At 40.3% G+C, this 27,406-nt stretch overlaps 1 protein-coding gene across 12 annotated transcripts in view; it reads left to right on the forward strand.

The window, feature by feature from the left end:
* FHL1 (four and a half LIM domains 1) overlaps positions 1–27,406 on the forward strand; it is a 66,829-nt gene that overhangs the window by 33,787 nt on the left and 5,636 nt on the right. For 3 of the 12 annotated variants that reach the window (XM_011948768.1, XM_011948772.1, XM_011948778.1), the window contains exon 1: positions 18,482–18,720. The exons of 6 other annotated variants lie outside the window; for them this stretch is intronic. In XM_011948768.1, the coding sequence (XP_011804158.1) occupies positions 18,699–18,720 (22 nt within the window). In that variant the 5' untranslated portion in view covers positions 18,482–18,698. Of the gene's footprint in view, positions 1–18,345; positions 18,450–18,481; positions 18,721–26,393; positions 26,616–27,406 lie in introns of those variants that run through there. 3 more of the 12 variants (XM_011948767.1, XM_011948770.1, XM_011948777.1) reach the window with 2 other exon arrangements.

The following is a 27,406-nucleotide window of genomic DNA, read 5'->3' on the forward strand; positions in this document are numbered from 1 at the left end:
TTTTTTTTTTTTTGACATAGTCCCACTCTGTTGACCAGGCTGGAGTGCAATGACGTTATCTTGCCTCACTGCAATCTCTTGCTCCTGGGTTCAAGTGGTTCTTGTGCCTCAGCCTCCCGATTAGCTGGGACTATAGGCGTGTGCCACCAGGCCTGGATAATTTTTTGGTATTTTTAATAGAGACAGGGTTTCACCATGTTGGCTAGGCTGGTCTCGAACTCCTGACTTCAAGTGATCCACCAGCCTCGGCCTCCCAAAGTGCTGGGATTAGAAGCATAAGCCACTGTGCCCAGCCGATAGGACCATTTCTGTACACAGTCTTTAGGGCTAAAAATTCATAATTTAGGTAAGGTACTCTGTATGTTTCTTTCCCAGGACCGGGACAGCTTTTCCTATTGGTGGTGGTGAGAGTTTGTGTGTATAATTGTCAGCGTGCACAGGCAAAGGGATTTATAATCCAGAGTGTCTTTTGCTCCCTACAGTGGTTCAAATGGAAACTAATTGGAGAGGGTGAGTTCCACCCTTTGCATTGGGCTCATGGGACAGGTTTGAACTGGAAAACAGTACAACGTGCTCCAGTATTTTTAGCCTATCCCTTATGTTCCCAGCTCTGCCCTTTGAACTGTCAGTTCTCATAGACTTCACATAGGATCTTGACCTGACTTTTGGTCCTCTCATGGGTGTTTTCCATTTTCCTGATGGGGGCAATCTAAGGCACAAAGACTAAAGGATTTGGTCAGAGTTACTGTCTTAAATTGTACTCTGCTTTCTCCAGGAAACTGGAAGCTTCTGAAGAGCAAGAAGCCTGATGTTTCCTCTTATGTCCTTTGTATCATTTATTATTTAGTGCCAGAGACTTAGTAGGTATTTACTAGCGATATAGTTAATTGAATGAAAGGCATTGTGTAAAGTACAAACCATAGCATTACCGTGGTATTACACAGGACTGTCTCAGGATCCCTGTTCCTCTAATACCCGTCCGTATTCCTGAATTGTTGGAGGATATCCTTGAATAGAACAGTCCCTCTTCCCGCATTGTAGCATGACATGATTTTTTCCTGGCATGTTATCAGCAAGTTTTTCAAACAGAAAAGTTGAAATTATACAGTGAACGCTCCTATTCCTACCACCTAGAGTCAGCAATTAAACATTTTATTATATTTATATTTGCTTTATCAAATATCCACCATTAATCCATCTTAATTTTTGGATGTATTTCAGAGTACGCTGAAGGCATCTGTATGCTTTACCCCTAAACACTTCAGCTTTATCATTATGTGGTTTCAATTTTGACTTTCTTAGAGCTGCTTTCAGATTTATTGAGATCCTGACACTTATTTTGGTGGTGGCTAAGAAGAGGTAATAATTACTCGAATGTGCAATATGCTGAGTTTTCAGACCCTGGGAGTTTCTCTTTGTTTGTAACTACCAGCAAATATACGGACACATACATATTGCTGTCCCTTCCCCGCTTCATTATATGGTCACATTATTTGTATTGTTGAAACTTGGAAAGCCAGCCTAGGAAATGCAGTTGAGGGGTTGTGGATATGAATGAATTCAAAGAATTGGGGTTGAGAATAGTAGGGCAAAAGGTTAGAGTTAGCTACTATAAAGGGAGGATAGAGTTGGGTATAAGGAGTGGGGAAGAGATTCAGATCAGGTAGTTACCAGCGTGATACCACTTTCATATATGAAGTCTAGAGAGGGTTTGGTGGCTGTTTATATGACCTAAAGGTCATGGATTGAATAAACACTAAGAGTGCAAATAGAGTCCTTCCAGTCTAGTGGTTTTCATATTATATTCCATGGAACCCTAGAATTCATAGAAATGTCTCAGAGGTTTTACTAACATTTGAATTATACTTTGGCAAGTATATTGAACTATTTTTAAAAACACTAATAAGAAAACCTAACAAAAACACTTGACTGTGTTTCATAGAAAATTTTAACATCCTGGAGAACACATACTGATTGACTTTTTAATTTAATTTTATTTTTTTTTTTTTTGAGACGGAGTCTCGCTATCTTGCCCAGGCTGGAGTGTAATGGTGTGATCTCGTCTCACTGCAACCTCTGCCTTTCAGGTTGAAGCGATTCTCCTGCCTCAGCTTCCTGAGTAGCTGGAATTACAGGTGCTCACCACTATGCCTGACTAATTTTTGTATTTTTAGTAGAGACAGAGTTTTGCCATGTTGGCCAGGCTGGTCGTGAACTCCTGACTTCAGGTGATCCACCCGCCTTGGCCTCCCTAAGTGTTGGGATTACAGGCGTGAGCCACCGCACCTGGCCCTGATTGACTTTAAAATAAGTAAAGGTTATTAATGTCAACCTAAAATAAAGTTTTGACTAACACTTATCTGTCATCCATCAAAGTCGGGGTAGTATTTCTATGAGGAAATAAAGACAAAAGGTCCACAGCAGGACCATTACACTAAAGCCATGGGTGTTAAGGCATTGGCCTGCAAAAGCTGAAGTTACGTTTTGGTTTCCAGTTACCATGAGCACTTATCCATCTGTTATATTTAGATTTTTTTTTTTCTAGTACCTTTAGGAATCTGCAAACAGACGAGTATCTGCTTTAAACTTGAAACTACCATAAAAGGAGAGAGATGGTTAGGATGCAGGCGACTGGCTACAGTGTCATCCTTCAGATGGGCCTGTGTGAATGGATTAGGGAACCTTCAAAAAGGTCTCTCTTCTGGCCCAAACTGCTCAACCTAGTCTGAAAACGTATGTGTGCAATATTGCACTTAATTGTGAGATGTGATGTTCAGGGCTTCTTTAATAATGCCTAAAAAAACCTTAAAATGGGTTTGGCAGATTTCTTTTATTTGGAGGCTATGGTACTCAACTTTGGTGTTTTTCATTCCAGACTGTACCATATTCTGTGCCCATAGTTTGAAAAACATTTTGGAAGCCAGTACCTGCTTGTGCGTAGCTGCAGTCAATTTTTAAAGGTTTTGCTGATGTATATTTTATTTTCCCCTAACATTTATTAAGATCTTCAAAGTTGAAATGACTTTGCAGTGGCCACCTTTATCCCCATCATCAAGAGGCTGCCTTAACAGCATTTTATTCTACCTGTTTTATCACGTATCTATCCATCCCTCCATCCGTCAGTCTGTCTTATTTTTGGATGCGTTTCAAAGTGAATGTAGCAGATTTCACCAGTTAACTTCATAATATTTTATACACTTGAAGTCTAGCTTTTTGAACAGTACACAAATGTGACTAAATTGCTATAGAATGCTGTGAAAAAAGGTATAAAATAAATGCCCCAGTTGTGCTGGGAAAAAATTTAGGAGCCTTATTTTAAAAGTAACAGGTATTCTGGAATCCTGGCATGGAGTTGGAAAAAAAAAATACTAGCTAATTTTTAAATTGGAACTTTTTTGTGACTCAGACATTGCTGACCCCTAAAAAAGAGGGGATACACTTGTAAATTTTATTTTCATCCCAGGCAGGAGCCAAGTAACTTCCTGTTCTTATAGAGAGGCAAGATCATGTTGAAAAGTGTTATAGGCATAGAATGTTCGTTACGCCCACAGAATCGATTGCATTTGGAAGGCAGAGGAACAGTTAACTGAGGACTAAGTTGATCTATGCAGGGTCTGATTCCAAACCCTGGTGTCAAGGTGTTAAGTGCAAATTAATATATATATTTTTTTTAAGAAAACACTCTTGTTACAATTTGGACAGAGAGAATGGTATGGAGATGAAAGGTTCTCCTGTATAGTTTTGCCCCTATTTATGTGGAAAGCACACCCTACATTCTTGCAAAGCTGTGTTGTTCCCTTTATTCTCAGTCCCCAGAATTGTGTGCAAACACTCTCTCTTGGCCCAGGGGTTTGACTGGGTATGTTTCCTTCTGGAAGTCTTCACTAGCACTCTTGAGTTAGCTGGCAGGAGATCCCTTAAAATCATTTCCAAGCAGTTTTTCTCACTTCCCTATAGGGGCAAATCCTGTACTTTCCAATTCAGTTCCAGCTGCTGTTGCTTGGGAAGAAACAGATTTCTGCTTTGTTCTCAATCTCCAGACGGTCCATGTCAATTTAATGTATAAGAACAAAGAGGCTGAGCGCGGTGGCTCACACCTGTAATCCCAGGCGTGATTTGGGAGGCTGAGGTGGGTGGATCACCTGAGGTCAGAAGTTTGAGAGCAACCTAGCCAACATGGCAAAACCCTGTCTCTACTAAAAATACAAAAATTAGCTGAGCGTGGTGGTGGGCGCCTGTAATCCCAGCTACTCAGGAAGCTGAGGCAGAAGAATCGCTTGAACTCGGGAGGCAGAGATTGCAGTGAGCCAAGATTGCACCACTGCACTCCAGCCTGGGCGACAGAGCGAGACTGTCTCAAAAAAAAAAAAAAAAAAAAGTAAAAGAAAAAAAGAGGACAGAAAATATTTTGGGCAGGGATTAGTTGGGGGATGTGGGTGGGAAACCTGGGGGATGTGGGTGGGAAACCTGGTGATTAGATATATTTAAATGCATCATGTCTGTGTAGAACGTGAATTAAAAAGAAATCATATATGGAGAGTTGTAAGAAATTTGCCAATCCCTTCAGACACACACATGACCCTTTAAAACCCATTAAAACTCCTTGGCACAATGGAATAACATGCACTTTGGTCTTGGAAGAGACTATTAGATTGCAACGTTTTTGATTTCTCTACCCCTGACTTGCTCTTTGATCTTGGAAAGTGACTGACTTGTCCTGTGATTGTTTCATAATCACCCATAATAAAACTGATTTACTGTATATAGTGAATAGTTAAGTTTAAAACTATATCTAGTTTCCATTATAGCTCGAGTTTATGTATTATTAGTGTTTAGATGTTAACATTAAGCTTTCAAATCAGATAAAATTTAATTTGAAAAACGTTTCATGTATGAATACTTTATATTCTGTAGTTCATACATGCAGTACCACCCTTAATTAAATGGTATTTCCACAAATCAGTTTGGAAGATTTTCTTCCTACAAAATGTATGTTTAAAATACATGAAAATTGATGGGACTATGTATTTATGGCTAGTAGGAAAGTGGAAAGTTTTTTAGATTTATGCTTAGGACAGGTGATGGTACTTGAGCTTCTATTCTTAGTTTGACCTTGCCTCCTCCCACCCCCTTAAAGCAAGACACTTAATCTCTTTAATGTCTCAGTTTATTCATCTTCAACACCTGTAGTCTTATTTTATGAAAACGGTACCAGGTTTGTATTTGGTAGCATTTGAGGACTTGATATAGAAGGTGGCATGGAAGTTCAAATTATATAGAAAGTATTTGTATGCTGAATGATAATCTTGACAAATTACTGATTACTACATTTAGAAAGTTACAACTCTGGAGGGAATTGATATTTGATATTGTTTTCCTGTGTGTTCTAAGTTACCACCATAACAGTAGGAAAATAAACCCTATCCTGGCTGTGTTACAAAGGGATTAACTCACTTCTTCAAGTTGTTACTAAATCTCCAGCCCTTTAAACAACAGAAATAAAAAGTGTTCCTCATTTTAATTTTTCCCAAATAAAAGTTTATAACTAACCTTGGCTTAATTTTTTCTTTTCTTTTGTTGAGGGCTTTCCAAGTTATTTTCTTTGTGAGGAATGGAGGATAAACCACGTCAGTTACTTAAAGCAACTAAAAATACCCTGTACAGATATGCAGAGGAGTATGCTTTTGATTTTTAGATCAAAGCGAAGAAGCAAGATTTTATGGAGCTTGCTTATTATACACTTATTCCCAGCTACTTGTGCCTTTTCAAATAATTAAATATTAACTAAATACAAGAGGATTAAATAGCTAGACTTTAAGTAAACCTAAAATACCCATATTAGTATTTTGTAAATTCTGTATCATTGAAAGTTTAGGCTGATATGAAAGAGAGGGAATTCCTATCATGGGGTTTGCCTGTCTTTTCACAATGACCTGCCACTAGATTTTATAGTATATGATAAATGTGTGTGTGTTTATTGTGAAAGTTGAGTGAGTCATATGAAAAATTAAGTATACTTGAAAAATCAAAAGACATTACCTACTTGGGTACAAAGCCTGATTTTTATATGTATTTCTTTTATGACCATATTATGTTATATTAAAGTTTGTATAGTACTTGGACATATATCATTTAATTTCATTCCTGAAATAATTCAATAGGGAAAGCAAGACAGATATTAATATTCCCATTTCGTAGATGAGGAAGAAAAATTAACTTGGCTTATAAGCAATTCAGCAGAATCAGAGATTGCATTTGAGATTTTTGATTCTAAGTCTGGTGTGCTTTCCTTGGGTTACAACACAATAAAGTCAAAAACATTTACTGTTATTTTCATTAATTGAAAGCTTAAAATCAATTTAAAATTTTAACAGTATAAAATTTAACAGTATAAAAATACTGTTAATTTAATTTTATGACGTTAATTTTTAAATTGATTTTTAAATTTGCTGAAAGTGTTTTAAAATCAGTATCCTTTTTCACAGTTCCTGAATTAATCTCTACTCTGTACATTTCCTGTTCCAGTATGATAATTTATATAGGCTTTAGCATTTACTTATGGTATTAAATGAGTAGACAGTTTGAAGAGAATTAAGATTAATTAGGTCTTGCAATTCTTATAATACTCCTGGTTTGCCACACTGAATTGCCATGACATAGCTGGGGATCCCTGTTTAAACATCTAACAAAGATAGCTGCCAGTATACTTAATTTTAAAACGGTCTGCATCTATTAAGCTGCTTTATAAACATCAACCCCTTTTCTGAAGTCCAAAGTTAGTTTTTTAAAATGTTCACTGATAATGGAGTGGGGGTGCTGGTGACATTTCTTTTTCTTGTTTATCTGTAAAGACAGGGAGGTGCAATCTAAGTTAGGAAGTCAGTGACAAATAGTTGTAGAACATGGGTCACCTGGCTTCAATTAGTTATGTGACCTTTAAGAAAACAAGTGCCCATTTCAGAAAAGACTGACCTTTGAGGCTACAGACATCAAGCTACTCCTCTACTTTAAGGAAGAAACAATGACAGGGTTAATTTAAAACTCTGATGCGAACAGAGTTGAAAAATCCATGACAGATTTATATAACAAACGTGGATGGTGTTTTGTTTTCCCAGCATGCAGTTTTAAGGTCAGACTTATGACTCAGAGCTGTGCACTTCCCTGGTGGTATGCATCAGTGACATGTTGCCAGTCTAATCGTCCAGAAGGGCTTGTGCCCAGCTCAGCTTGCTCCATTATAATCCCCAGCTGAGAAGCCACCTTTCATTTTTTAAAATAGATAAGGAAGCCAACACGAACATTTGAAACTCAAATACTATATGTACTTTATAACTTTTCAGCCTGAAGACTTGATGAACACTAAGGTGCCTCTTTAATTTTGAGAAGTATAATCTCCATTGCCACTAATCTATCATGGTGTGGCACTGCGTGAGGATATGTTGTGTGCATCGTCAGTATCAGCATTTTGCTGAGTTTACTGTTTTTTAGTTCATTGGCAAGGCATCGTGGGTTTTGGTGCAAAGAGCATGAATTTGGAATCAAAAGCCACTTCCTCTCTGGGTGGCTGATTAGCTGAGGGTAACCTTCGCATAGCTGGCATGGGATTTCCAGATGGCATCCTGTCTGCATGAACAAAAACAATGTGCCATTTCAGTAAACTTTGGTGGGTGCTCCCTGATCCACTCTAGATCTTTTCACCTCTTTCCTTTTACTCTCTCCCTTTCTTGTAAATCAAAACTCCCATTCCTTTAGTGTGGCTGATCTCTTTTGGGGGTTAGAAGAAAGCAATCTGATTAAACTAACTACTGTTTTTAGTTGGTTCATCCTATCTTTAAAAAATGTATATATTTCAAGGCCGGGCTGAGTGGCTCATACCTGTACTCCCAGCACTTTGGGAGGCCGAGGTGGGTGAATCACCTGAGATCAGGAGTTCGAGAGCAGCCTGGCCAACATGGTGAAACTCTTGTCTCTACTAAAAATACAAAAATTAACCAGGCATGGTGGCACACACCTTTAGTCCCAGCTACTCAGGAGGCTGAGGCAGGAGAATCGCTTGACCCCGGGAGGCAGAGGTTGCAGTGAGCTGAGATAGCACCATTGCACTCCAGCCTGGGTGACAGAGTGAGACTCCATCTTAAAAAAAAATATATATATATATATATATTTTTTTTTTCTTACATCATTGTTTGTGATAAATATTTGTCAATAAGAGACTGATTAGGTTAATTGTGGTATAGCTTCACAATTGGATACTATGTACATGTTCAAAAAGTAGAAGCTCTTTATGTACTGACAAGGAAAATTCTCTGAATATAAATAAATGGAACTAGCAATAGAATAAATAGAAAAAGCAAGTTGCAGAAGAGTATGTATAGTATACCACTATTTATGATTTTTTTTAAAAAGAGGAAAAACAAAAAATATATATTGCTGCCTGTCTTTTATAAGCCCGGTATCTCCAGAAGCATAAAGAAGACACTGGTATCATTGGTTATCAGTGGAGAAGGGGAAGTAGATGTCTGTGGATAGGTAGGGGGAAGAAGACTTTTCACTATGTATTCTTTCATACCTCTTCAAAAATACATCTTTGGAAATAAATCTATGCAAAAAAAGAACATTCATAGCAGTATTTTTCATAGTGGCTAAAAAGTGGAAATAACCCAAATGTCCATTACCTGACGAATGGTTGAACGATATGTGGTGTATCTATACAATGGACTATTATTCAGCCATAAAGAGAACTGAAATACTGATGCATGCCATAGCATGGTTGAACCTTGAAAACATTATACTAAGGGAAAGAAATCTGCCACAAAAAGCTGCATATTGTGTGATTCCATTTTTACGGAAGCATTATACTAAGTGAAAGAAGTCAGCCACAGAAGGCCATATATTGTATGATTCCATTGCCAGAAGTGGCACATCCATAAAGACAGAAAGTAGGTTAGTGTTTCCCAGGGGGTGGGGTGGGGTATGCAGAGTGATGGTTAAGAGGTCCAGGATTTCTTTGGGGGTGATGAAAATGTAGAATCGGATGGTGGTTATGATTGATATACGTTATGAATATACTAAAAACTGCTGAATTGTACACTTTATAAAGGTGAATTTTATGATATATAAATTGTTTATTTTAAATTTTACTTAGAGAAGGGTGTCTTACTATGTTGCCCAGGCTAGTCTTGAACTCCTGGCCTCAAGCAGTCCTTCTACCTTGGCCTCCCAAAGCACAGGCGTGTAAATTATATCTCAATAAATAAGATAACGTAGCAAAACAACTTGAAGTCATGAACATGGAAACTTAAAGAATCACTGTGAACATACAAAACAATGAACAACTAAAGTTTTCACCTAAGAAATGTTTTTATTCTAAAATATTTTACATACTATCTCTATAATGACAAACAACTTCATGTTCTTTAGCTTCCTTCACTCACGCTCACCTGGGATTATTTCATTTTATAAGTGAAGATTGTTAACCCAAATGAAACCCTGATTGATAAAATTTTGGGTGAAATAACTGAAGAAAGAATGTGTGATTATCTGGAATTGAGATGTTGTAGCTGCAGGCCTTGCCCAGGCTGTGCCAGTAGGAGAGGAGGTATGGAGCCTCAGAGAATCTTTGGGACCAGTGTACCCTTTCTCTCCTCACAACTCATCCCAGAGCTGTCCCTGCCTCCTTAGGCTGATATGCCCCTGTTCCCTTCCTTGCATTCTCCTGCGGTGAGCTGAGGCACAGGGTTTAGGGACCCTATTGTGATAGGAGGAGCTTTGGGACTCTGGGATGAGATCTGTGGACCTGAAAGTATAGCCTCTCTGATCCTAGTCACTGTTCATGCATGGAGAGTGACAGCTAAGAGGTCTGGGGTTTCTTTTTGGGTGGGAATGTGAGTTGCTCGGTCATTGTGGACATACAGCAATGGTCTGTCTACACAATGGTCAGATAATAGTCTTCTTACAGTCATCCCAACTCTAGATGCTTTAGCCGGAGTTCATCTTGGGGTGGGTATGGGGGATTGACCACAACGTATTTTTGGTCAAGAGTTGGGTAGATGGTGCATATTTTGGTTCTGCCACCCTGGGACCTTGGGCATTGCTGTACTTACCCAAACTGTGTCTCAGTACAAACAACCTCATCTTCGAGCTGCAGAGTCCCTTCTGTAAGTGGCTTGATGAGATAGGGTCTTTCAGATCCATGTCCTTGGCATTTATTCAGAATTAACTCATGTAATACAATGCTAATCTGCGTTCTGGCTGGAGCTGCATATAGGTAGCCTCTTTTCGTTGTTGGCCTTTATAGCCAACTTAAGCTCAGAGATGTGAAGCAAGGGTGGCCTGCCTGATGAATTAGTGCTCATAAGGTAAGCCCTTATTTGTTGCGTTGGAAAGTTTATTGACTCTAGCCAGAAAAGGTTTAATTATCCATTGGGCTAACTGGGCCCTTTCCTGGCAGGGAGGATGTAGGGAAGACCCTCCGCAGCTCAAGACTGGGCAGGTGACCTAGACCTGTTGGGTATTTATTTCATTAGAGAATCAACAGAGGAGAGATTTGTTCTCCCCAGGTCTCCATCATCTGTTCATAAACCCTCCTGACCCATGTTGAATCCACAGACTGTCTCCATTGGGCTGTCAAGCTGCTAGAGGCCAATTCCTCTGAGTCTCTAGGACTTTGAGGTTTGCTCTCTGCTGCCCCAGTCATTCTCAGGCCCATGGTCCTTGCAGCTGGGCTCTTGGCCAACATCCTGAGCTCTTATCTCTTTTCCACATATCACCCATGAGTTAGTAAACTTGATAAATTCTATTTGTAGGAATCTGCTGCTTGGATCAGCCACATTTTTTAGCGTGTAGTTGAATTAATAATAATATATAGTGCTTACTGTGTGCCAGCCACTGTTCTAAATGTTACAAATATTTACTGCTTTATTTCTCACAATGACCCTCTTACATAGGTACTATTATCATCCCCATTTTATAGATGGGCAAATTTAGTCACAGAGAAGTTAAGTGAAACTTGCCAATGTCATACAACCAGTAAGTGGTGGAGGCAGGATTCGAGTCTAGATATTCTGGCTTCAGTCTATGCTCTTAGCCACTGCACTATGTTCTCTTGAATCATTATAAAATAAATATACTGATACTATCTCAGGGCAAATTTCCTATTATTTGTCTTGGAACCAACCATGTTAATTGTTCAACCAATCTCATATAAAGTTAAGCCTTAAATTTCTTTCATGGAAGCCTTCAAAAATAGTTATGGTCCAGTCTAAATCATTTTACCTGAATTTCATTGAATGCAATAGGACAACCACTCCTTGTTTCATTTTCTGTACCTTAGATAATCTGGTCTTATTTATACCAGTCAGGTACATACTTCCCATGTTTGTTCGTGTTGATTATCACACTGATTGGAAATGAGCCAGAAGGGTGGGGATGTGAGGTGAATGGGGTGTGATCTTTCCAAGTACATGTTCTTTGGTGGCTTCTGCTCCTCTAGCTGCAGACTCTCCTTGTGTTCTCCTTTCTGGACTTCGTGTTCCTGTCATTCTGTTTCATGTACTTGCTGCCTGGCATGGTGAACTTGTTATTTGACTTCAGAGGCTTTGAAATCACTCACTCTTGTTCCTTAAGTGTCAGCTGTTTTAGGTAGAGCCTTTGCTTCCCCATCCAACCTAGTCCATATCTCTCTCAGCTCTGCGTCAACTACTGCTTCCAAGTTAGCCAAAGTTTATCCGTGAACTTTGTTTTTCTTTTTAAATTTAATAAGGTTTAATTGAGCAAAGAATGATTCGCGAATCAGGCGGCCTCTCGAACCAGAGTAGGCTAAGAGACTCCAGCATTAACCATAACTGTGGCTGAGATAACTTGACTGGACCCTTGCATGAGAGAATCTGCAAAATGTGTCATCTGCACACACAACTGTCCCTTAGTCTCAGGGTATGTGACCCAGATTAACCTCTATTGATGAATATAAAGTCAAGGGATAACAAGCCCCATTTACCGTACATAGCATTCCTAAGGTTTACATTGTCATGTGTAAAGATCCCTTGCTAATATGGTTCAAGGAATAGTGCCTTTGGAGTCCAGACACTCAGCTTCTAGACCTGGAGCAGCTGTTAACTCAGGGATGCAGGTCATCTCTCCATCTCCGGGTCTCAGCTTTTCCATCTATAAAATGAGATGATTGGATTAGGTGGTATCTAAGACTATTTCCAACTCTATCATGCGATCTTTATGAAGCTGGAGACACCCTCAGACCTGGCTCACTTTTCTTCAGGTCCGCCAAGCCTCTCCAACTTGTGGAGGAGCCTATAGTCTTGTCCTCACCATGCACAGGTTGAAAAACAGGGAAGACAAGCTGCCATTGAGGGTGGTAATCTAATGGCAGACCACACACCAACAAGATCACTCTGGTTCTGCAGCTGAGTTTTCACAAAAGAGTGCCTGTCCTGGCACAAGAGAAGAGCTCCTTCCACAGAAAGTTATTATTTGCTCTCTCAGATACGAATCACTGTGGGCCACTGCTGTCCTCTGTCCACCTGTAATTACTCCTGCATTGAATCTGAATCAAGACACTGCTCAGGCAGTCAAATGATGGTCTTTGGGGAAACTTGGCAGATGGAAGCCAAGTGAGCTTTCACTTTATGTACTTTCAGTCCTCTGGAAATCTGGATTTCCCCTGCTATCAAAATAGACAATGCTGTTGCCTAACAAAATATAGACTTCCTGAGTGACATCCAGGTCACAGCTTGGTCTCTTTCCTCCTGCTATGTTCACGCTTCCACTTCTGTGCACCATGTTAGGTTCAGATGTTCTACTGACCAAACCCCAGCGAACCACTCATGAGTCTTTTCAACCTTTACCTTGAATTCTAGGGCTATCTTCTATTTGGGGTTTGAAGACACCAATGCATAATAAAGTAATGTTTTAATTATAATTTTTTGGTAAATATAGATAGATTGTATGTTACTAGCCTTGATGTTTCACACAAGGAAGCAGAGCTCATGAATTATTATGATAACATCCCTGAACAAGGCAGTCGATCTCAGTTATCAGCTTTAAGAATAAAGGTATGGGCTGGGCGCCGTGGCTCACGCCTGTAATCCCAGCACTTTGGGAGGCCGAGACGGGCGGATCACAAGATCAGGAGATCGAGACCATCCTGGCTAACGCAGTGAAACCCCGTCTCTACTAAAAATACAAAAATAATTAGCCGGGCGTGGTGGCGGGCGCCTGTAGTCCCAGTTACCCGGGAGGCCGAGGCAGGAGAATGGCGTGAACCCGGGAGGCGGAGCTTGCAGTGAGCTGAGATCGCGCCACTGTACTCCAGCCTGGGCAACAGAGCGAGACTCCATCTCAAAAAAAAAAAAAAAAAGAATGTATGGATGGAAGCTTATTTGATTTGCTCTTCTTTCCTGTTATGGATATTAACCAGCTGGGTAAATTATAGAATAGGGTCATGGAATGTTTAGCCCTCAAGCATTTATCAGAGGCTTGAAATGTTCATAAAAGGTGGGCTTGGTGAATGCCAGGACTTAGCATGGTTGAAAGGGTGTTTTGAGTCTGGTACATGGCAACATGGAAATAAAACAGATATATCACAAGTAGGTGGTAGAAATAAACTGGAAGAGAATTTTAACATCTAAAATGTGACAAGGATTTATCCTTACCAGCTTCTCAGTTTCCTAAAACATTTATTTTCCTTTGATTTGAGATTCTGTATTTATGTTGTATATTTTTTTCTAAAACATTTTCTGGTTTCTATTTTCTTTACTTCTTTTACTTTTTTGCTGCTTCTGTTTTTTGAAAAATATCATCCTAGGCATCCTCTGAAAGTCATTTGTTTGGTGTTTTCCTGGTAGTGATTTCTGGTTATAGGCCCATAAAAGTATCTGTAGGATGTGGTTGGGATAGTTCCTACCTCTTGGTAAAAGTCTGGTAGTAACACAGGAAGGGAAGAGACTTTGGGGACAAGAGACATTTAAAACTGTTACTGATCATGACATTACCAAAAATCAAAGGACAGGGGCTGTGGCTCATGCTTCTTAATCTCTCTGTGAATATTATAAGGAAACTTCGAAGCCCTGGTCAACTGTGAAATGAACAGGTCTTCAGTTGAGTTAATTAGCATTTTCCAGGTGCTTTGCTGTTTACAGTGTCCTTTATTTCATGTATCTTACCTCATTTGTTACAGGTCTTCTCCTTTCATACTCACCTTTTCCTTTTCTCTGAGATTCAGAGACCCTTTGGGGAGGCCGTATTTCAGGTTTGTTTTCATTAGGACCTTACATGACCAAATCCCCCCTCTTGGGGTTCCAGGGGTGCTCCTTCATTTTACTCTCTGGCGGGTAAGCCATGAATTGTGACATTTAAGCAGTGACTTTGCAAAATTGGACTTGTCAGTAGGAAAAAGTACTCTTCCCACCTTAAAGATTGACAGGAACATGAGATGGCTGAAGCTGTCCTGGGCTTTTTTCTGGCAAGAGTACATAGGACAAGAAATACTCCGGAGAGCTCAACATTGAATCACATCATATCATAGTGCATGACTAGTTGCCTTAATCTTGCAGTTGGACTCACTCAGGAGAAATTGTTGGCAGAGGGATTAAGTAGCCTGACAAAATTATATTGAGAAAAAAACTTGCAGTCTATTAATTTATTAGTAGCAGATATGAGGGAAAGAAGAGTAATGTAAAAAAACAAATGGACATGAAACCACGGATAAATCCACAAAGACTCCATTACAGTTTGTTATCAGCCTCTTGCCCCTGGCCATGACTAATGACCAGTAATTGTCTGAATTTGGAAATTTCTTCAGGAAAAGAAAAATCTAGTAAAGGGAGAAAGGTGACCACAAGTCAAGCTGTGAATGAGGAAGTCCTGAAATGTGGGCCAAGTGGGTCACTGAATTTGCCGTGTTTGATTCTTCGGTTGCACCACTTTGAACTTTTGAAGTTTGATCCTCCCAGTGGTGTTTCTGAGGTAGAGAGGCTAGGATTAGATTGCAGTGTGAGAAATCCCACAAACGTGATTCTACTGTAATCTTACTGTTCTCTCTCGCTCCTTGATAACTGGGATCCATTGAAAGGGGTTCATTTTTGACATCTCAGAAGAAGCTCATTGTGAAGTCTAAAATAAAGTGTCACTCTTCCCTACACCAGCTCTGCCTCCCATATTCCCCATTATTTTCCCAGTCACCCAGAGTCACAACCTCAGAGAGATCCTTGGCTCCTTCCCCTTCTTTCAGTCCCTGTAGCCCTGTCACAGTGTCCCTTACATCTAGTTTTTCCTTTCCATGCTCATTGCCTCTGCCTGTCATTCTTTCAGTCTTTCTTTGCATCTCAGTGGATAATAGAAGTACCCTGTGCTGTCTCCCTGCCTCCTGTCTTCTCTGAGATCTGCTCTTCTTATCACTGCTTGCATGACTCCATCTCATTCTCCCCTTGCACCAGTTGCAGAAAGTCCTCCGTGTGTGACTTTCCCTCTTCTCTAGCTTTTGGTCCCACTACTTCCTTATACTGTGCTTTTGTCACACCCCAAACCCCCCAGCTGCATCCTGCTTCTTGAACACGTCCTGTGTTTTTCTCATACCTCAGGTGACATGGTACCATTTTCTTGGAAGCCTCCCTCCCCCTTGTCCGCATGCCAAAGTCTTAATCATTCTTCAGGGACCAGGTCAAATGCTATAACATCCATCAAGTCTTTTCTGATCTCCAAACCAGATGTGATCTCTGTGATAAATCTCAGTAACACTTTATACCTTTCTTGTAATACTTGTAAGGCTCTGCCTTGCATGGTAGTCATTTGTGTATTTATCTTGTTACACTTGAAAGTGAGGACTGTATTTTATTCTTTGTGACCAGCAGAAAATCTTGCACCACATAGTAGGGCATCTGTCCAATAAGTGCTTGTCATATACAATAAAGCAGTGGCTGGGGTGGTATTATCTACAGGTTAACCCAACAATAGGTCATAATGCATCAGAAGATAGTAGGACCATAAGGATGTATAGATAAACCCTGAAGTAAATGATTTGCAGAGGATCACATGGAAGGGAAACTTAGGGAGTTTGATAGTTAGCACTCACTGAAAAAGTCGTCCTGATACTGCTACAGTGTGAGACTAGAAGGCCTGAAATGTAACCATAATACACCAAGGAGAGTTGCTCCCAAACACCAGCCAGCTCCATCAATAGTATGTAAAGGTGCTTTGTAAACAGTACAGTGATTCTTAAAGATATTATTGAACATCATACTGTTAATGTGTAACAAGATTGACTCAGATGCCAATGAAACCCATGACTCCAGGTACCTGTGAAATAACCAGCAAGGGTTCCGAGCCACTGATGGAAGACAGGACAAAGTTACCAACTATTCTTCCTAAGAAATTGTTTCTCATCATGCAAGGGGTCGTTTCTGTCTTGGTTTTGTGAGAGGTCTAATTCTGTGGCTTGAGGACATCTGCAGTAGGGCCAGATGTCAGAGCAGGTAGTAGTCATGCTTCATGAAGATTTTAGGAAGGCAGAGTTACCTGGTTGATGGAAATGGAAATAACTGGAAAAAATGCTATTGTTGGAGGCCCAAGCTCCCAGCCCATCCTGGCTGGTCATAGTTGACTAATTCATGGTGGTCAAAAAGTGATTCTCTTGTCTTTGAATTTTCTCTTGTATTTTAGGCAAAACAGATTTGTTTTTTGATACTTTCATAAAGCAGTCTATCCATACTCTGTTGTCGCTTTTCAAAATGATCGGAAACCTAAAGAGCTACCATACTTGCTAAAAGAAGACACTTCCTGACGCATAGCTTGAAACAGGAATTGACTTCCTAAAGGAAAGTATTAGGCACACCAAACCTATTGTTCACAGCGCTGCAAGAGAGATATTTCAACATACATGGGCTCTTCCTAAAAATATACCTTGCTAAAATCAAAAATTCAGGGTTCATTAAGGTTAATCATCTAATAAAGTAAGAGAATTTCCTCTAGGTGAAAAGTTTCAGTTTATTTTAGGGGTGTGGTGTTGTTACAACTGGCTAATCTCTGCACCATAATTTAATCAGGCTGGATAAGAAAGAGACTAGAAAGGCGTGGAGCAAGAGCACAGTGTAGCTTCTCTTCTTTTCCCAGGCTTATTTTTTTTCTCTAACTTGTAGTAAATTTGCTCGTAACAACCTGGCTTTTATTGTGTCATTTTCTAGCTAACTGGGAGTTACTGATGTCAGCTGTCTCTTAGAATAATTTTTCCTTAAACATTTGAAGATTATAAGAATTGGGGAACTCATTCATTCATTTTCATGGAGCATTTACTGCTCTCCTACTCTGTGCTTTAGGAACATGAAGACCAACAAAGCACTGCCCTGGCCGTCAACCTGGTAGGGGAGATATGTGAATAGGGTCAAAACCAGTGACATGCACTGTTAAACAAGACAGTGGCTATAAAGGTGTCTGTACCGGCGTGAAGGTCAGCTGCCTTCCTTGAAGTTGAGTAGCCAAAACCACTTTCAGGATTGCAGGTGGGACTGTGTTTTGGAGGCTTGATGGACTTTTCAGTTATTCAGTTCATTCTTTCAAGGAATAGTTACTGAGAGCCTCCTGGGAGCTGGGCAGTGTTCTAGGCTCTGGGGCCACTGCAGTGAGCTCCAGTACTAAATCCCTGCCTTCATGGAGCAGAGCAGGAGATCAGACAACAAGGAGAGAAATCAGTGCAATACCAGCAGACTCGAAGTAGGGAAAGGAACAACCATGACTATGGGCACAAGGGACAGTGAGGAGGCCAGGGAGGTGGGAGTGAGGGAAAGGGGGCTGAGGGTGAGGCCAGAGAAGGAATATGGAAGAAGGTCCTGGAGGGACTTAGGGGCTTTCTTTTCCTAGAATGTGCTCCTAATGACCAGCCTCCAGCCGTCTGATGGCCTGTTGAGCTATTACAACATGTTAGGTTGATGTCTTCATTTTCATTCATATTTTTCCTTTTATTGTCCCTGACGCTGAAAAGCAAGAGGTTGAGTTTGTGAGACAAAATGTCTTCATTGTGTCTGTGGTGGGGATAGGCATAGTCTCCCCATCTTGTTCTGTGCTCTCCGCCGTTAAGGAGGTGGGGAGATGAGGATCGCTCCCCTTTCCGGTACAGTAATCTGCTGATCTCTGTAACATACCAAGGAGGATATTGAGTGACAACATCTATAATCCCGTTAATCTCTATATTCATAGTGTCTAATCTCCTTGAGTTACACTGGTAACATAAGTCTATCTCTTAGAGTTACTTTTATCATTAAAGGCACAAAAATGTATTATTTATAGGGCCAAATGCAAGCTCTTGAGGCATATAAAGTGGATTAATAAGGTTGGCTCAGCGTTAAGCTATGCCAGAGCCGAGTCCAAATTTTATTCCGGTACAGGGATGACTTTCTATGTGGCCTCTCTGGCTCTGGAGCTAATTTGGATGCTGAGTAGCCCCGCAGGTATTTATATGTAGCGTTTGGTATTTTTACTGGGTCCTATTCTTCTCCCTTGGATCACCTAAAATGGTTAAGAATTTTCTAGTGGGATTAAGGTTGTGATCTCTGGGGAGGGGTGGGACATCTGCTCTCGGTTATTTTTGTGTTAGCCGCTTCCCCTTAAATGTATGTTCACAAATGAGCCACAGCCTTATCAGCTGGGGTTGAGGGAAGACTGGTCTAGGTGCTGCTCCTGAACTTGGTCTCTGAGCCATGGCTTCCCATAGACACTCAGGTAAAAACTTAATGCTCTTTATCTTATATTGAGCACAGTTTTGTTAGGGCAGTGAATCCGTCATTTGGCTAAAAGATGGTTTTTGATGAAATGATTTTAGTCTTGTCTGAATAGTAAATAAATTATAGCTTGTCTCTGTTTTGCCTTTGCCTTTCATGCTATTTCAAAGACAAAATACTGTTCAAGTACAATGAGCAGTTTGAGTGGCTTATTTTAAAAAGAAGGAAATAAACATGTTACCACTATATTTTTACCTTTTTCAGGACGTCTCATGAAACTATAAGAGATTGTGTGAGGAAAGGTTTTTCTGGTTAGGAATTTTTGGCTTCCTTTTTTATAAGATACAATTCTTCATCTTGACAGTACTTTACATCCAAGGTGTTTGGAGAAGGTATATCAAATGTGGAGCCGGAAGGAGGAACATTTGTAACTAAAAAAGTGCATAATGACCTAGCACATCTTCTCCCTTTTGCTGACAATGTTTTAAATCTTCCCAAAGTAACAGCTATGTTCCTTTTGATATGATAAGTATGTTATTAATTGTTTTTAGCAGAAAAAGGGGCACAGTTTGGACTCCTTGGGCCATGAGCATTTTCTTCTGGTTTTGTAACCTTACAATTAAGGAAGCCCTTTGGCCATCGACAAGGACTCTATGAACTAGGGGCTGAGGGGACAGAAGTCCAGTTATTTGAAGCCAGGAGGGTGGCTGTGGCCCTGTGGCCCTCTGCCTAAGTAATGGTTCCCTTTCTTGGAGCTGGTAAAGTCAGACAGTTAGGTATAAAGAAGGCACTTCGTCCTGTCTCCCAGCTTTCAGATTAAGGGACAAAGTCATTATCTATGTTTTTTTTTTTTTTTTTTAAATCATTTTTTAAAAACTCGCTGCCTGTCAATATTTAAACAATGGAAATACTTTAGGAAATTTCTCTTTTTGGGGTTTTAAAGTAAATATGCGGCAATGGAATTCCCTACCTTAATGAATTAATATGTAATGTCTTCCCTGTTCCCAAGTGTTCAAAAGCTGTTTTTGTTTTTTTTTTTTTGTTGTTGTTGTTGTTTTCCCAACCCCCAGGAGCTGTTTCACAAACGTGGTACCAAATGCTTGAGATTGTGGTTATTAGCCAAGATACACATTCTCTGGGTATAGGCAAACTAGTCAGCTGTACTAGTTGTCCTGATGAACCTTAAATGCTTGTTACCTGGTAGAATAACTCTTCATTTTGTTTACTAATTGACAGAATAGTGACAGAAAGTTTAAAAGTTTAAGTAGTGACCGAAAGTTTATAGCATACCCAACCTTGGGTTTTAAATTGCACCAGATTCTTATGTCGTTCTTGTGTACGTAAGTCTGGAGGCTATAATAACTAAACAAACATGTTACCACTATATTTTTACCTTTTTCAGGACGTCTCATGAAACTATAAGAGTGGCTAAATGAGACCAATTATTTATACCTTTTAGATGATTTTTGAATTCAGGAAATTGCGTTTTGTATTGCATTAGGTTAATAGGTTCATGAAAGCAGAGAAGAATCGGTCCATGAGAGAGAGAAGTCCTCATAGAAAATCAGTGTTGCCCTGAAACGGGCTCAGTATGGGCAAAATAGAAGCTGGATAATTGGATCCAAATTCATTTTTAGTGACTATCCATCTACTGAGAGGACATTTCAAGGACAAAAAAAGTATACTCTTGACATTGAAGACTTTCAGTCTGCAAAATTATGTAGATTCAATTTCTTTAGCCTTTGGCCTTTCAAGTCAAAGACCAGGATCGGGGTGTGGAGGGGGATCAGGTCACTTGACATATTACACAGCCATCGATTCCCTTCACCAGCCACTCCTTAGTGGGCTGCACAAGCCCGCCAGTCTTTTCTCGGGGCAGGGATGGAAAATGAGAGGGTAGGATGAGAGGAGAGTAATCCAACTGGATTGGCTTCTTAAAATTCAGAAGATTTGGGTGAGGGTGAAACTGAACATTTTGTACTTTCAATGACCACCAAATGACTGCCTACCACTTCACCACAGCTGGAGAAACTAAAAACACATGCTCTTTTGCAGCTGGGTCAGAAATGCTTTTTTTCCCATATGAAAGAGGGGCTGCGCTGCACATAATCTGTGCAACATTATGAAAAATCTTCATATACAGACGAAATGGTACTAGAATCGAATCTGGACTGCAGGAAGTTCAGTGGCACATAATTTTTCTTTTAATCTATATCGAACCCTCCTGACACCTGATATAATCTAAAATGGCATTAGTTATACATCAGTGACCCAAAAAAGATTTGTTTTTTTCTAAATGCAGCATACCAGTGAAGTTGCTAATAACATTGAATCATTCTGTACACGTTCTGTTTTGAAGGGAAAAAAACACTTTCGGATTTTTGTATGAAATTGTATGAAAGACTACTTTTTAGCCGTGACTCATGAGCTCCGTCTCATTGCAGCTCCCTAGGTATTTATTCCCAAATGTCTGACGACACCTCCATGTGCATTAGCATGTCTGCTACACAAGTGTCCTATTCATCGGCTAAGGCTTCGCTCCATTTGTTGAATGTTCTGAGGAAAGCATTATACCCTTTCTTTAGAAGCTAGTGTTTATATGTGGAGTCACTGATGTACTGGTGTGTTGGATTTAGTGATGAACAGATCTGAAATAACCTGATTTTTTTCCATTTGGGTTGTTGTTCATTGTTTACACTGTACATTACACCCTTCACAGAAAGCACATAGAAAAATGCTACCTACTGATGATATTCACGTTCTCCTTAAACACTCATAGTTTGATCAACTCAGGCATGAGGGAGAAAATGAACACTATGAAGAAATACATGAGAAAATACATGTAAAAACACAAGCAAGATTTATTAAATTCAAATCAAATCTTCTTTAATGAGAGGTTTATAGTAAAAAAAAGAAAAAATCAAATGTAATGTTATATTACTCGTATGTGTACATGATTAAATCGAAAGCCAAAACTTTAAATTAAGATACTGAGGTTTATTTCGGCACCTCTCAGCATGTTGGATGTAGTTCAGGAATTTTCTGAAAAAGGAAGCTTGTTTATTAAGTGAAAAAATGATGTGTCTTTTGAAGCAGGATAGAGATTCAGGCTGCCCTTTTGGAATAAATATCTAAAATTCTATCACCCAGCCACATTTCTAACTGCATTCTAAGCTTGTAAAAACTTTTTAATTTAATTAATTTTAAAAATTAAATTATTTAATGCTTTCTGTCTTAGAAAATGAGGGGACATTTATGTTACCCTAAGGTGTAGGTTAGACTTCAGCACCTTACACGTCATATAAGATGATTTTTAAAATCAGGAAATAGCATGTCATATTGCATTAGGTTCTTAAGTTCATGAAAGCAGAGGAGAATAGGCCCAACAAAGAAGAGAAGTCCTTACAGAAAAGAAATCAGTGTGATCCTGAAATAGGCTTGGTATGGACAAAATGGAGGCTCACATAATTGGATCAGAAGCCACTTTCAGTGACTGTCCACATGCCGAAGTTTTAGAAACTTAGTTGTGGTAACTTATCTCCATCTGTCAATCAGCAGGCATATACTGAGTGATTTCTGTATACAAGGCCCTGGATTAGGTACTGGGGCCCCTAGTGTATGAGCAGAACTTTTTGTGATAGAGAAACCTCACTTGTTAGCACTAAGGAATATATCCAAGTCACTCGGCACCAAAGTATGTTAGCAGCGGGGAATCTGTGTGGGTCTGTAGCAACCTCAGTTCTTGCCTCCTCAAGGAAGAACAAGGCAGAGGGAGAAGCCAAGGCAACTTTTAGAGCAGGAGTGAAAGTATTAAAAAGTTTTAGAGCAGGAGGCCGGGCACGGTGGCTCATGCCTGTAATGCCGGCACTTTGGGAGGCTGAAACGGGTGGATCACTTGAGGTTGGGAGTTGGAGACCAGCCTGGTCAACATCGTGAAACCATATCTCTACTAAAAATACAAAAATTAGCCAGGCCTGGTGGTGCATGCCTGTAATCCCAGCTACTTGGGAGGCTGAGGCAGGAGAATTACTTGAACCTGGGAGGCGGAAGTTGCAGTGAACAGAGATCGATTGCACCATTGCACTCCAGCCTGGGTGACAGAGTGAGACGCCATCTCAAAAAAAAAAAAAAAAAAGTTTTAGAGCAGGAATGAAAGTAAAGTACACTTAGAAGATGACCAAGCAGGCTACTTGAGAGATTCAAGTGCGTGGTTTGACCTTTGGCCTGGGCTTTTATATGTTGGCATGATTCGGGTGTTATATTACTTCTCTCCTAATTCTTCCCTTGGGGTGGGCTGTCTGCATGCCCAGTGGCCCTCCAGCACTTGGGAAGCGCCGCATGCGCGTGGTGATTACTGAAGTTGTGTGCATGCTTACTTCAAGCGATTTTTTCCCTTAGCAGTGGAGCATTCCCAGACGTAGGTCTTACACCAGTTAAATGCCACCATTTTGCCTCTTAGTGCACATGCTTGAGCCCACTCACCCAACTCCTGAGATCTCATGGGGACGCGGCTGATCATCAGTTTCAGGTGTTTCTGTCTGTTAGGGACCCTGTTTCCTTGGTGCCAGCTGCAACCAATTATTGTTTTAGGGCGAGATAGTTTAACAACCATCTGACCTTCACCTGATGGTTGCCTGACATTCCTGGTTCGGGGGTGCCCTCTCTTGCCTTGCTCATGTCTAATACCTACTCTAGCATCCCTACTATGTACAGATTAGGGCTACACCGAGACATTAAAATTAGTCAAAGAGCTGCCCAAGGGCAAACATGCCCTCCACAAAGACAGGTGGTAAGGGAAGAAGCATTGTGATGATATGTAGCAAATGTTTCATTCAGTGATGGCTGACACGCCCATTCCCAGATAACAGCAATAGGTCAAGGCAAACGTATCTAGAAGTTTTGGAAGATTAAAAGCCTTCACATTTCATGTACTTAGAAACAGCTAAGGGGATAAAAAATTATTCCCTAAGAGATAAATGCCTAAGTACATGTAATTCTGTAAGGTTAAAGAGAGCCCAAAAGAAGAGGTAAAATGCTGGCCGGGCATGGTGGCTCATGCCTGCAATCCCAACAATTTGGGAGGCCAAGGTGGGCAGATCACTTGAGGTCAGGAGTTCGAGACCAGCCTGGCTGACATGGCGAAACCCTGTCTCTACTAAAAATACAAAAAGTAGCCAGGCGTGGTGGCATTCACCTATAGTCCTAGCTACTCAGGAGGCTAAGGTAGGAGAATTGCTTGAAACCAGGAGGTGGAGGTTGCAGTGAGCCAAGACTGCACCACTACACTTCAGCCTGGGTGACAGAGTGAGACCCTGTCTCAACAACAACAAAGAGGTGAAATGTTATCTTTATTTTTCCCTATTCTCTCATTCCTAACAAAAGAAAAGAAAGTGCATGCTGGGCCGGGCGCGGTGGCTCATGCCTGTAAAATGCACTTTGGGAGGCCAAGGCGGGTGGGTCACGAGGTCAGGAGATTGAGACCATCCTGGCCAACATGGTGGAACGCCGTCTCTACTGAAAATACAAAAATTAGCTGGGCGTGGTGGCACGTGCCTGTAGTTCCAGCTACTCAGGAGGCTGAGGCAGGAGAATCACTTGAACCCAGGAGGCAGAGGTTACAGTGAGCCGAGATTGTGACACTGCACTCCAGCCTGGTGACAGAGTTAGACTCCGTCGCAAAAAAAAAAAAAAAAGAAAAGAAAGAAAGCGCAAAAGCGCAAGCTTTTCTCTCTCCTCATGAAGTCAAAGCTTGACAGTAGCTCAGACTTTTAGGGAGCCCACACTCAGGATCTTTGCACGTGTGTCTCAGCATTGTCATTTATAAGCTGACTTTTTAGAGTGGTTTTGGTCTTGTGCACATTAGCACATCATTCATATTTTATACAAAATTGTGATGTGATCAGTATCTCCTCCAACTTCATCCTGAGTGCACTGCGTGCATGAGGGTTTGAAATCGTTTTGTAACAAATAATCATAAATTTAGAAGTACATGACGTAAGCTAATTTGGGTTGCCCAGAATTCCACTTAATTTGATTTATTGCAAAACAAGTACGAAAGTTCATGAATTTGACATAGACATTGTTAACATACTTTAAGTATTTCTAGCCTGTTTACCTATTACGCAATAAGTCCAGCATTCCTAGAAGTGCCTATTTTATCTTGACTAATTGTTTCCACACGCATTAAAAGGACTCAAGTGAATTGTAGAAATCAATTCTAAAAGAATATGCCCTTTGAAATGATTCTCCATCTGGATGCAGACTGTAGGTTTAAGTATACAATGGTGGGGAATCTAAGGTGTAAGGTGACCCTAGAGTTTTCAAACTACAGAGTGAAAAAATCTTGCCTAAACCTAGGATTCAAAAATACCAAGAGATGAAACTCTTCTTATGGATCCTGTTAACTGGGGGTTGATTCATTTAATTTTCCTTTTGCTTGGTTTAAGACCATGTACTATAGGAATGATACAGTGGCCAGTGACTTCATTGTCTGACATTTTCAACACCCTTTGTTACTTCTATCTTCACTGGTGAGTCGTGGATTATTTTATCATCTGGATGCTTAGAACTCTGAGCAAGTCATGTTCTAGAACTATGAGACTAAACGATGAAGAACTTTGCACTGGTAATATGAAAGTTCTGAAAGTGTGTGGTTTTAAAGTATGAAAAACATGGCAGGTAAGATCTCTCAGGTACTCTGAACCATAATGCAGTCTTTCTTCTCTTCAAAACCTCTACTTCTAAATGGCATTCATTGTGTTTTCTAGTGTTTTTTCTTTTGTGTATGACACTAGTTAACCTATATTTTTTACCGTAAAGCTAGGACTCAAATACTAAGAGGTTTGACTCACCTTAGGTGGAACTTTATATAGTACTTTAACGTAGAAATATTTGGAATCAATTTCTGCTGATAAAGGTATCAAAAGCAAGTGATACTAAAACGAGTAGTTTCAAAGTTGTATACTAAATAGAGAGACTTTGGTAAGAGAGAATGAGGGATTTTCAAATATGGTCCAGAAGATAGTCTCTGAAAGGCTAAACCAGCAATGGTTACTAGCCATGCAGGAAGCCAGTGCTATCTAATCTTACAAATTCTGTTTTCCTGCCAAATGGCATTTAGGAGCAACTGATAATTTATTTCTTGCCACTTGCTGTTACTGGAGATTTATTTAGTTTTTCAACTCAACTCAGCCCTTAACAAGAAAGCAAGTCTTTGTTGATGGCACAATATTATCAGTATGGCAAAGCTAAGACGAGGCTTCTATGTGATACTGGAAAGACCAGCAAGAATGGATTAAGGAGAGTGATTTTCCATATGCTGTCACTGTGACAGGTACTTTTCTCTATAGACACAGAGGCTGAAAGCAGTTTAAAAGCTGTCTTACCTAAACAGTACATAGTTCAAGGAGATAGACCCTGTGTTCACTGCGTTTCTAGTTTTTGTTTCTAACCCATTATATAAAGGAACATCCCAGTTTGCTTTTTAGAGAAAAGTTCAAGTAAGAACCATTCTCTGGTCTTGCTAAGTCTCTTAATTGTGACACAACTGTCCTAAGCAACTGTCCTTGCACAAGAATGTCACTCATCTGCTTCATCTGCCAGCTTCTTGGAGATGAGGGGGGGGTCTGTGTGTGAGCAGGAGGCAGAAGGCCCTGTGGCTCATCCAGTGGCCTGATTTCCTTTGTTTGGAGGCTTGGTTCTGAGTGAGAGTTCAACAGCCTTTGCCCAGGCGGCTTCTCAAACACAGGGTGTGGTTTCCTTAGCTCACTCTCTGCTGTTTGGTTGCTTATGGCAACAGGATCCAAATAACTTGGACATGTGTTTGTATAAAAAAAAAAACCTGGGAATGGAACCCAAAGTGAGAGTCTGGGGCTTTCAGTTAGTGGAAGAGCTGCGGTGAGTACCGGGCAACTGCTCATTTATTTTCTCTCATTCTTTCTCTCTAAATTACACTGGATGTTTGCTAGCACAATAACCATGTTTGTGGATAGTTTTAGAAAATAGTCTCAATTCTCGTGTTTCCTGTGCAAATGAAATAATTGCTATTTACCCGTGTAAATTTCTTTTTCAGAGGAAAAAGAGGAACAAATTAGCATATGTTTAAAGAAGTTGAAAGCTAATAGAAACTCATATTTTGTACCTTTTTGGTGGCAGGATTCTATAGGAAATGCCTTGGCAAAGGGAGCCGCAGAGTGCCTCAGTAATGCTTGGGATTGCAGGCGTGTTGTCTAGGGCCACAGCCGGGGAGGGGACCAGGGAGGGAAAACGGGCTGTTCATACGGAGGGAGTGGAAGGGATTCTTGGAATAATTTTTTCCAGACTCTATTTTAAGATTATAATTTTTAAGACAGCAAATATCCCAAATGGTAATACTGGTTACACTTCTGTGAGCATATTGATTCTCACTTGCTTGACTCAAGCAGGGCTTTGATTTTGGTCACAAAGCCGCCCGTGACTGTGACAAATAATTCAAGGTTGCCAAACTTGCCTGTGCCAATTGACAATGCTGTTTATGTAAGTCCTCTCTTGCTATATTGCTCTGCCCTCAAAAGTCAGTAAACTGTCTTGGACAAAACTCTTGAGGGTCTATTCAGGGATTTAACACTTTTCTGCTAGATTGCAAGTAAATTTAAACACGTTAAACAAATTAACAAGGATTGCTTAGGTGCCTGGTGTGGTACAGAATG

This window comes from Colobus angolensis, unplaced genomic scaffold (assembly GCF_000951035.1).
Source record: "Colobus angolensis palliatus isolate OR3802 unplaced genomic scaffold, Cang.pa_1.0 Scaffold283, whole genome shotgun sequence".
NCBI classification, from domain to species: Eukaryota; Metazoa; Chordata; class Mammalia; order Primates; family Cercopithecidae; genus Colobus; species Colobus angolensis.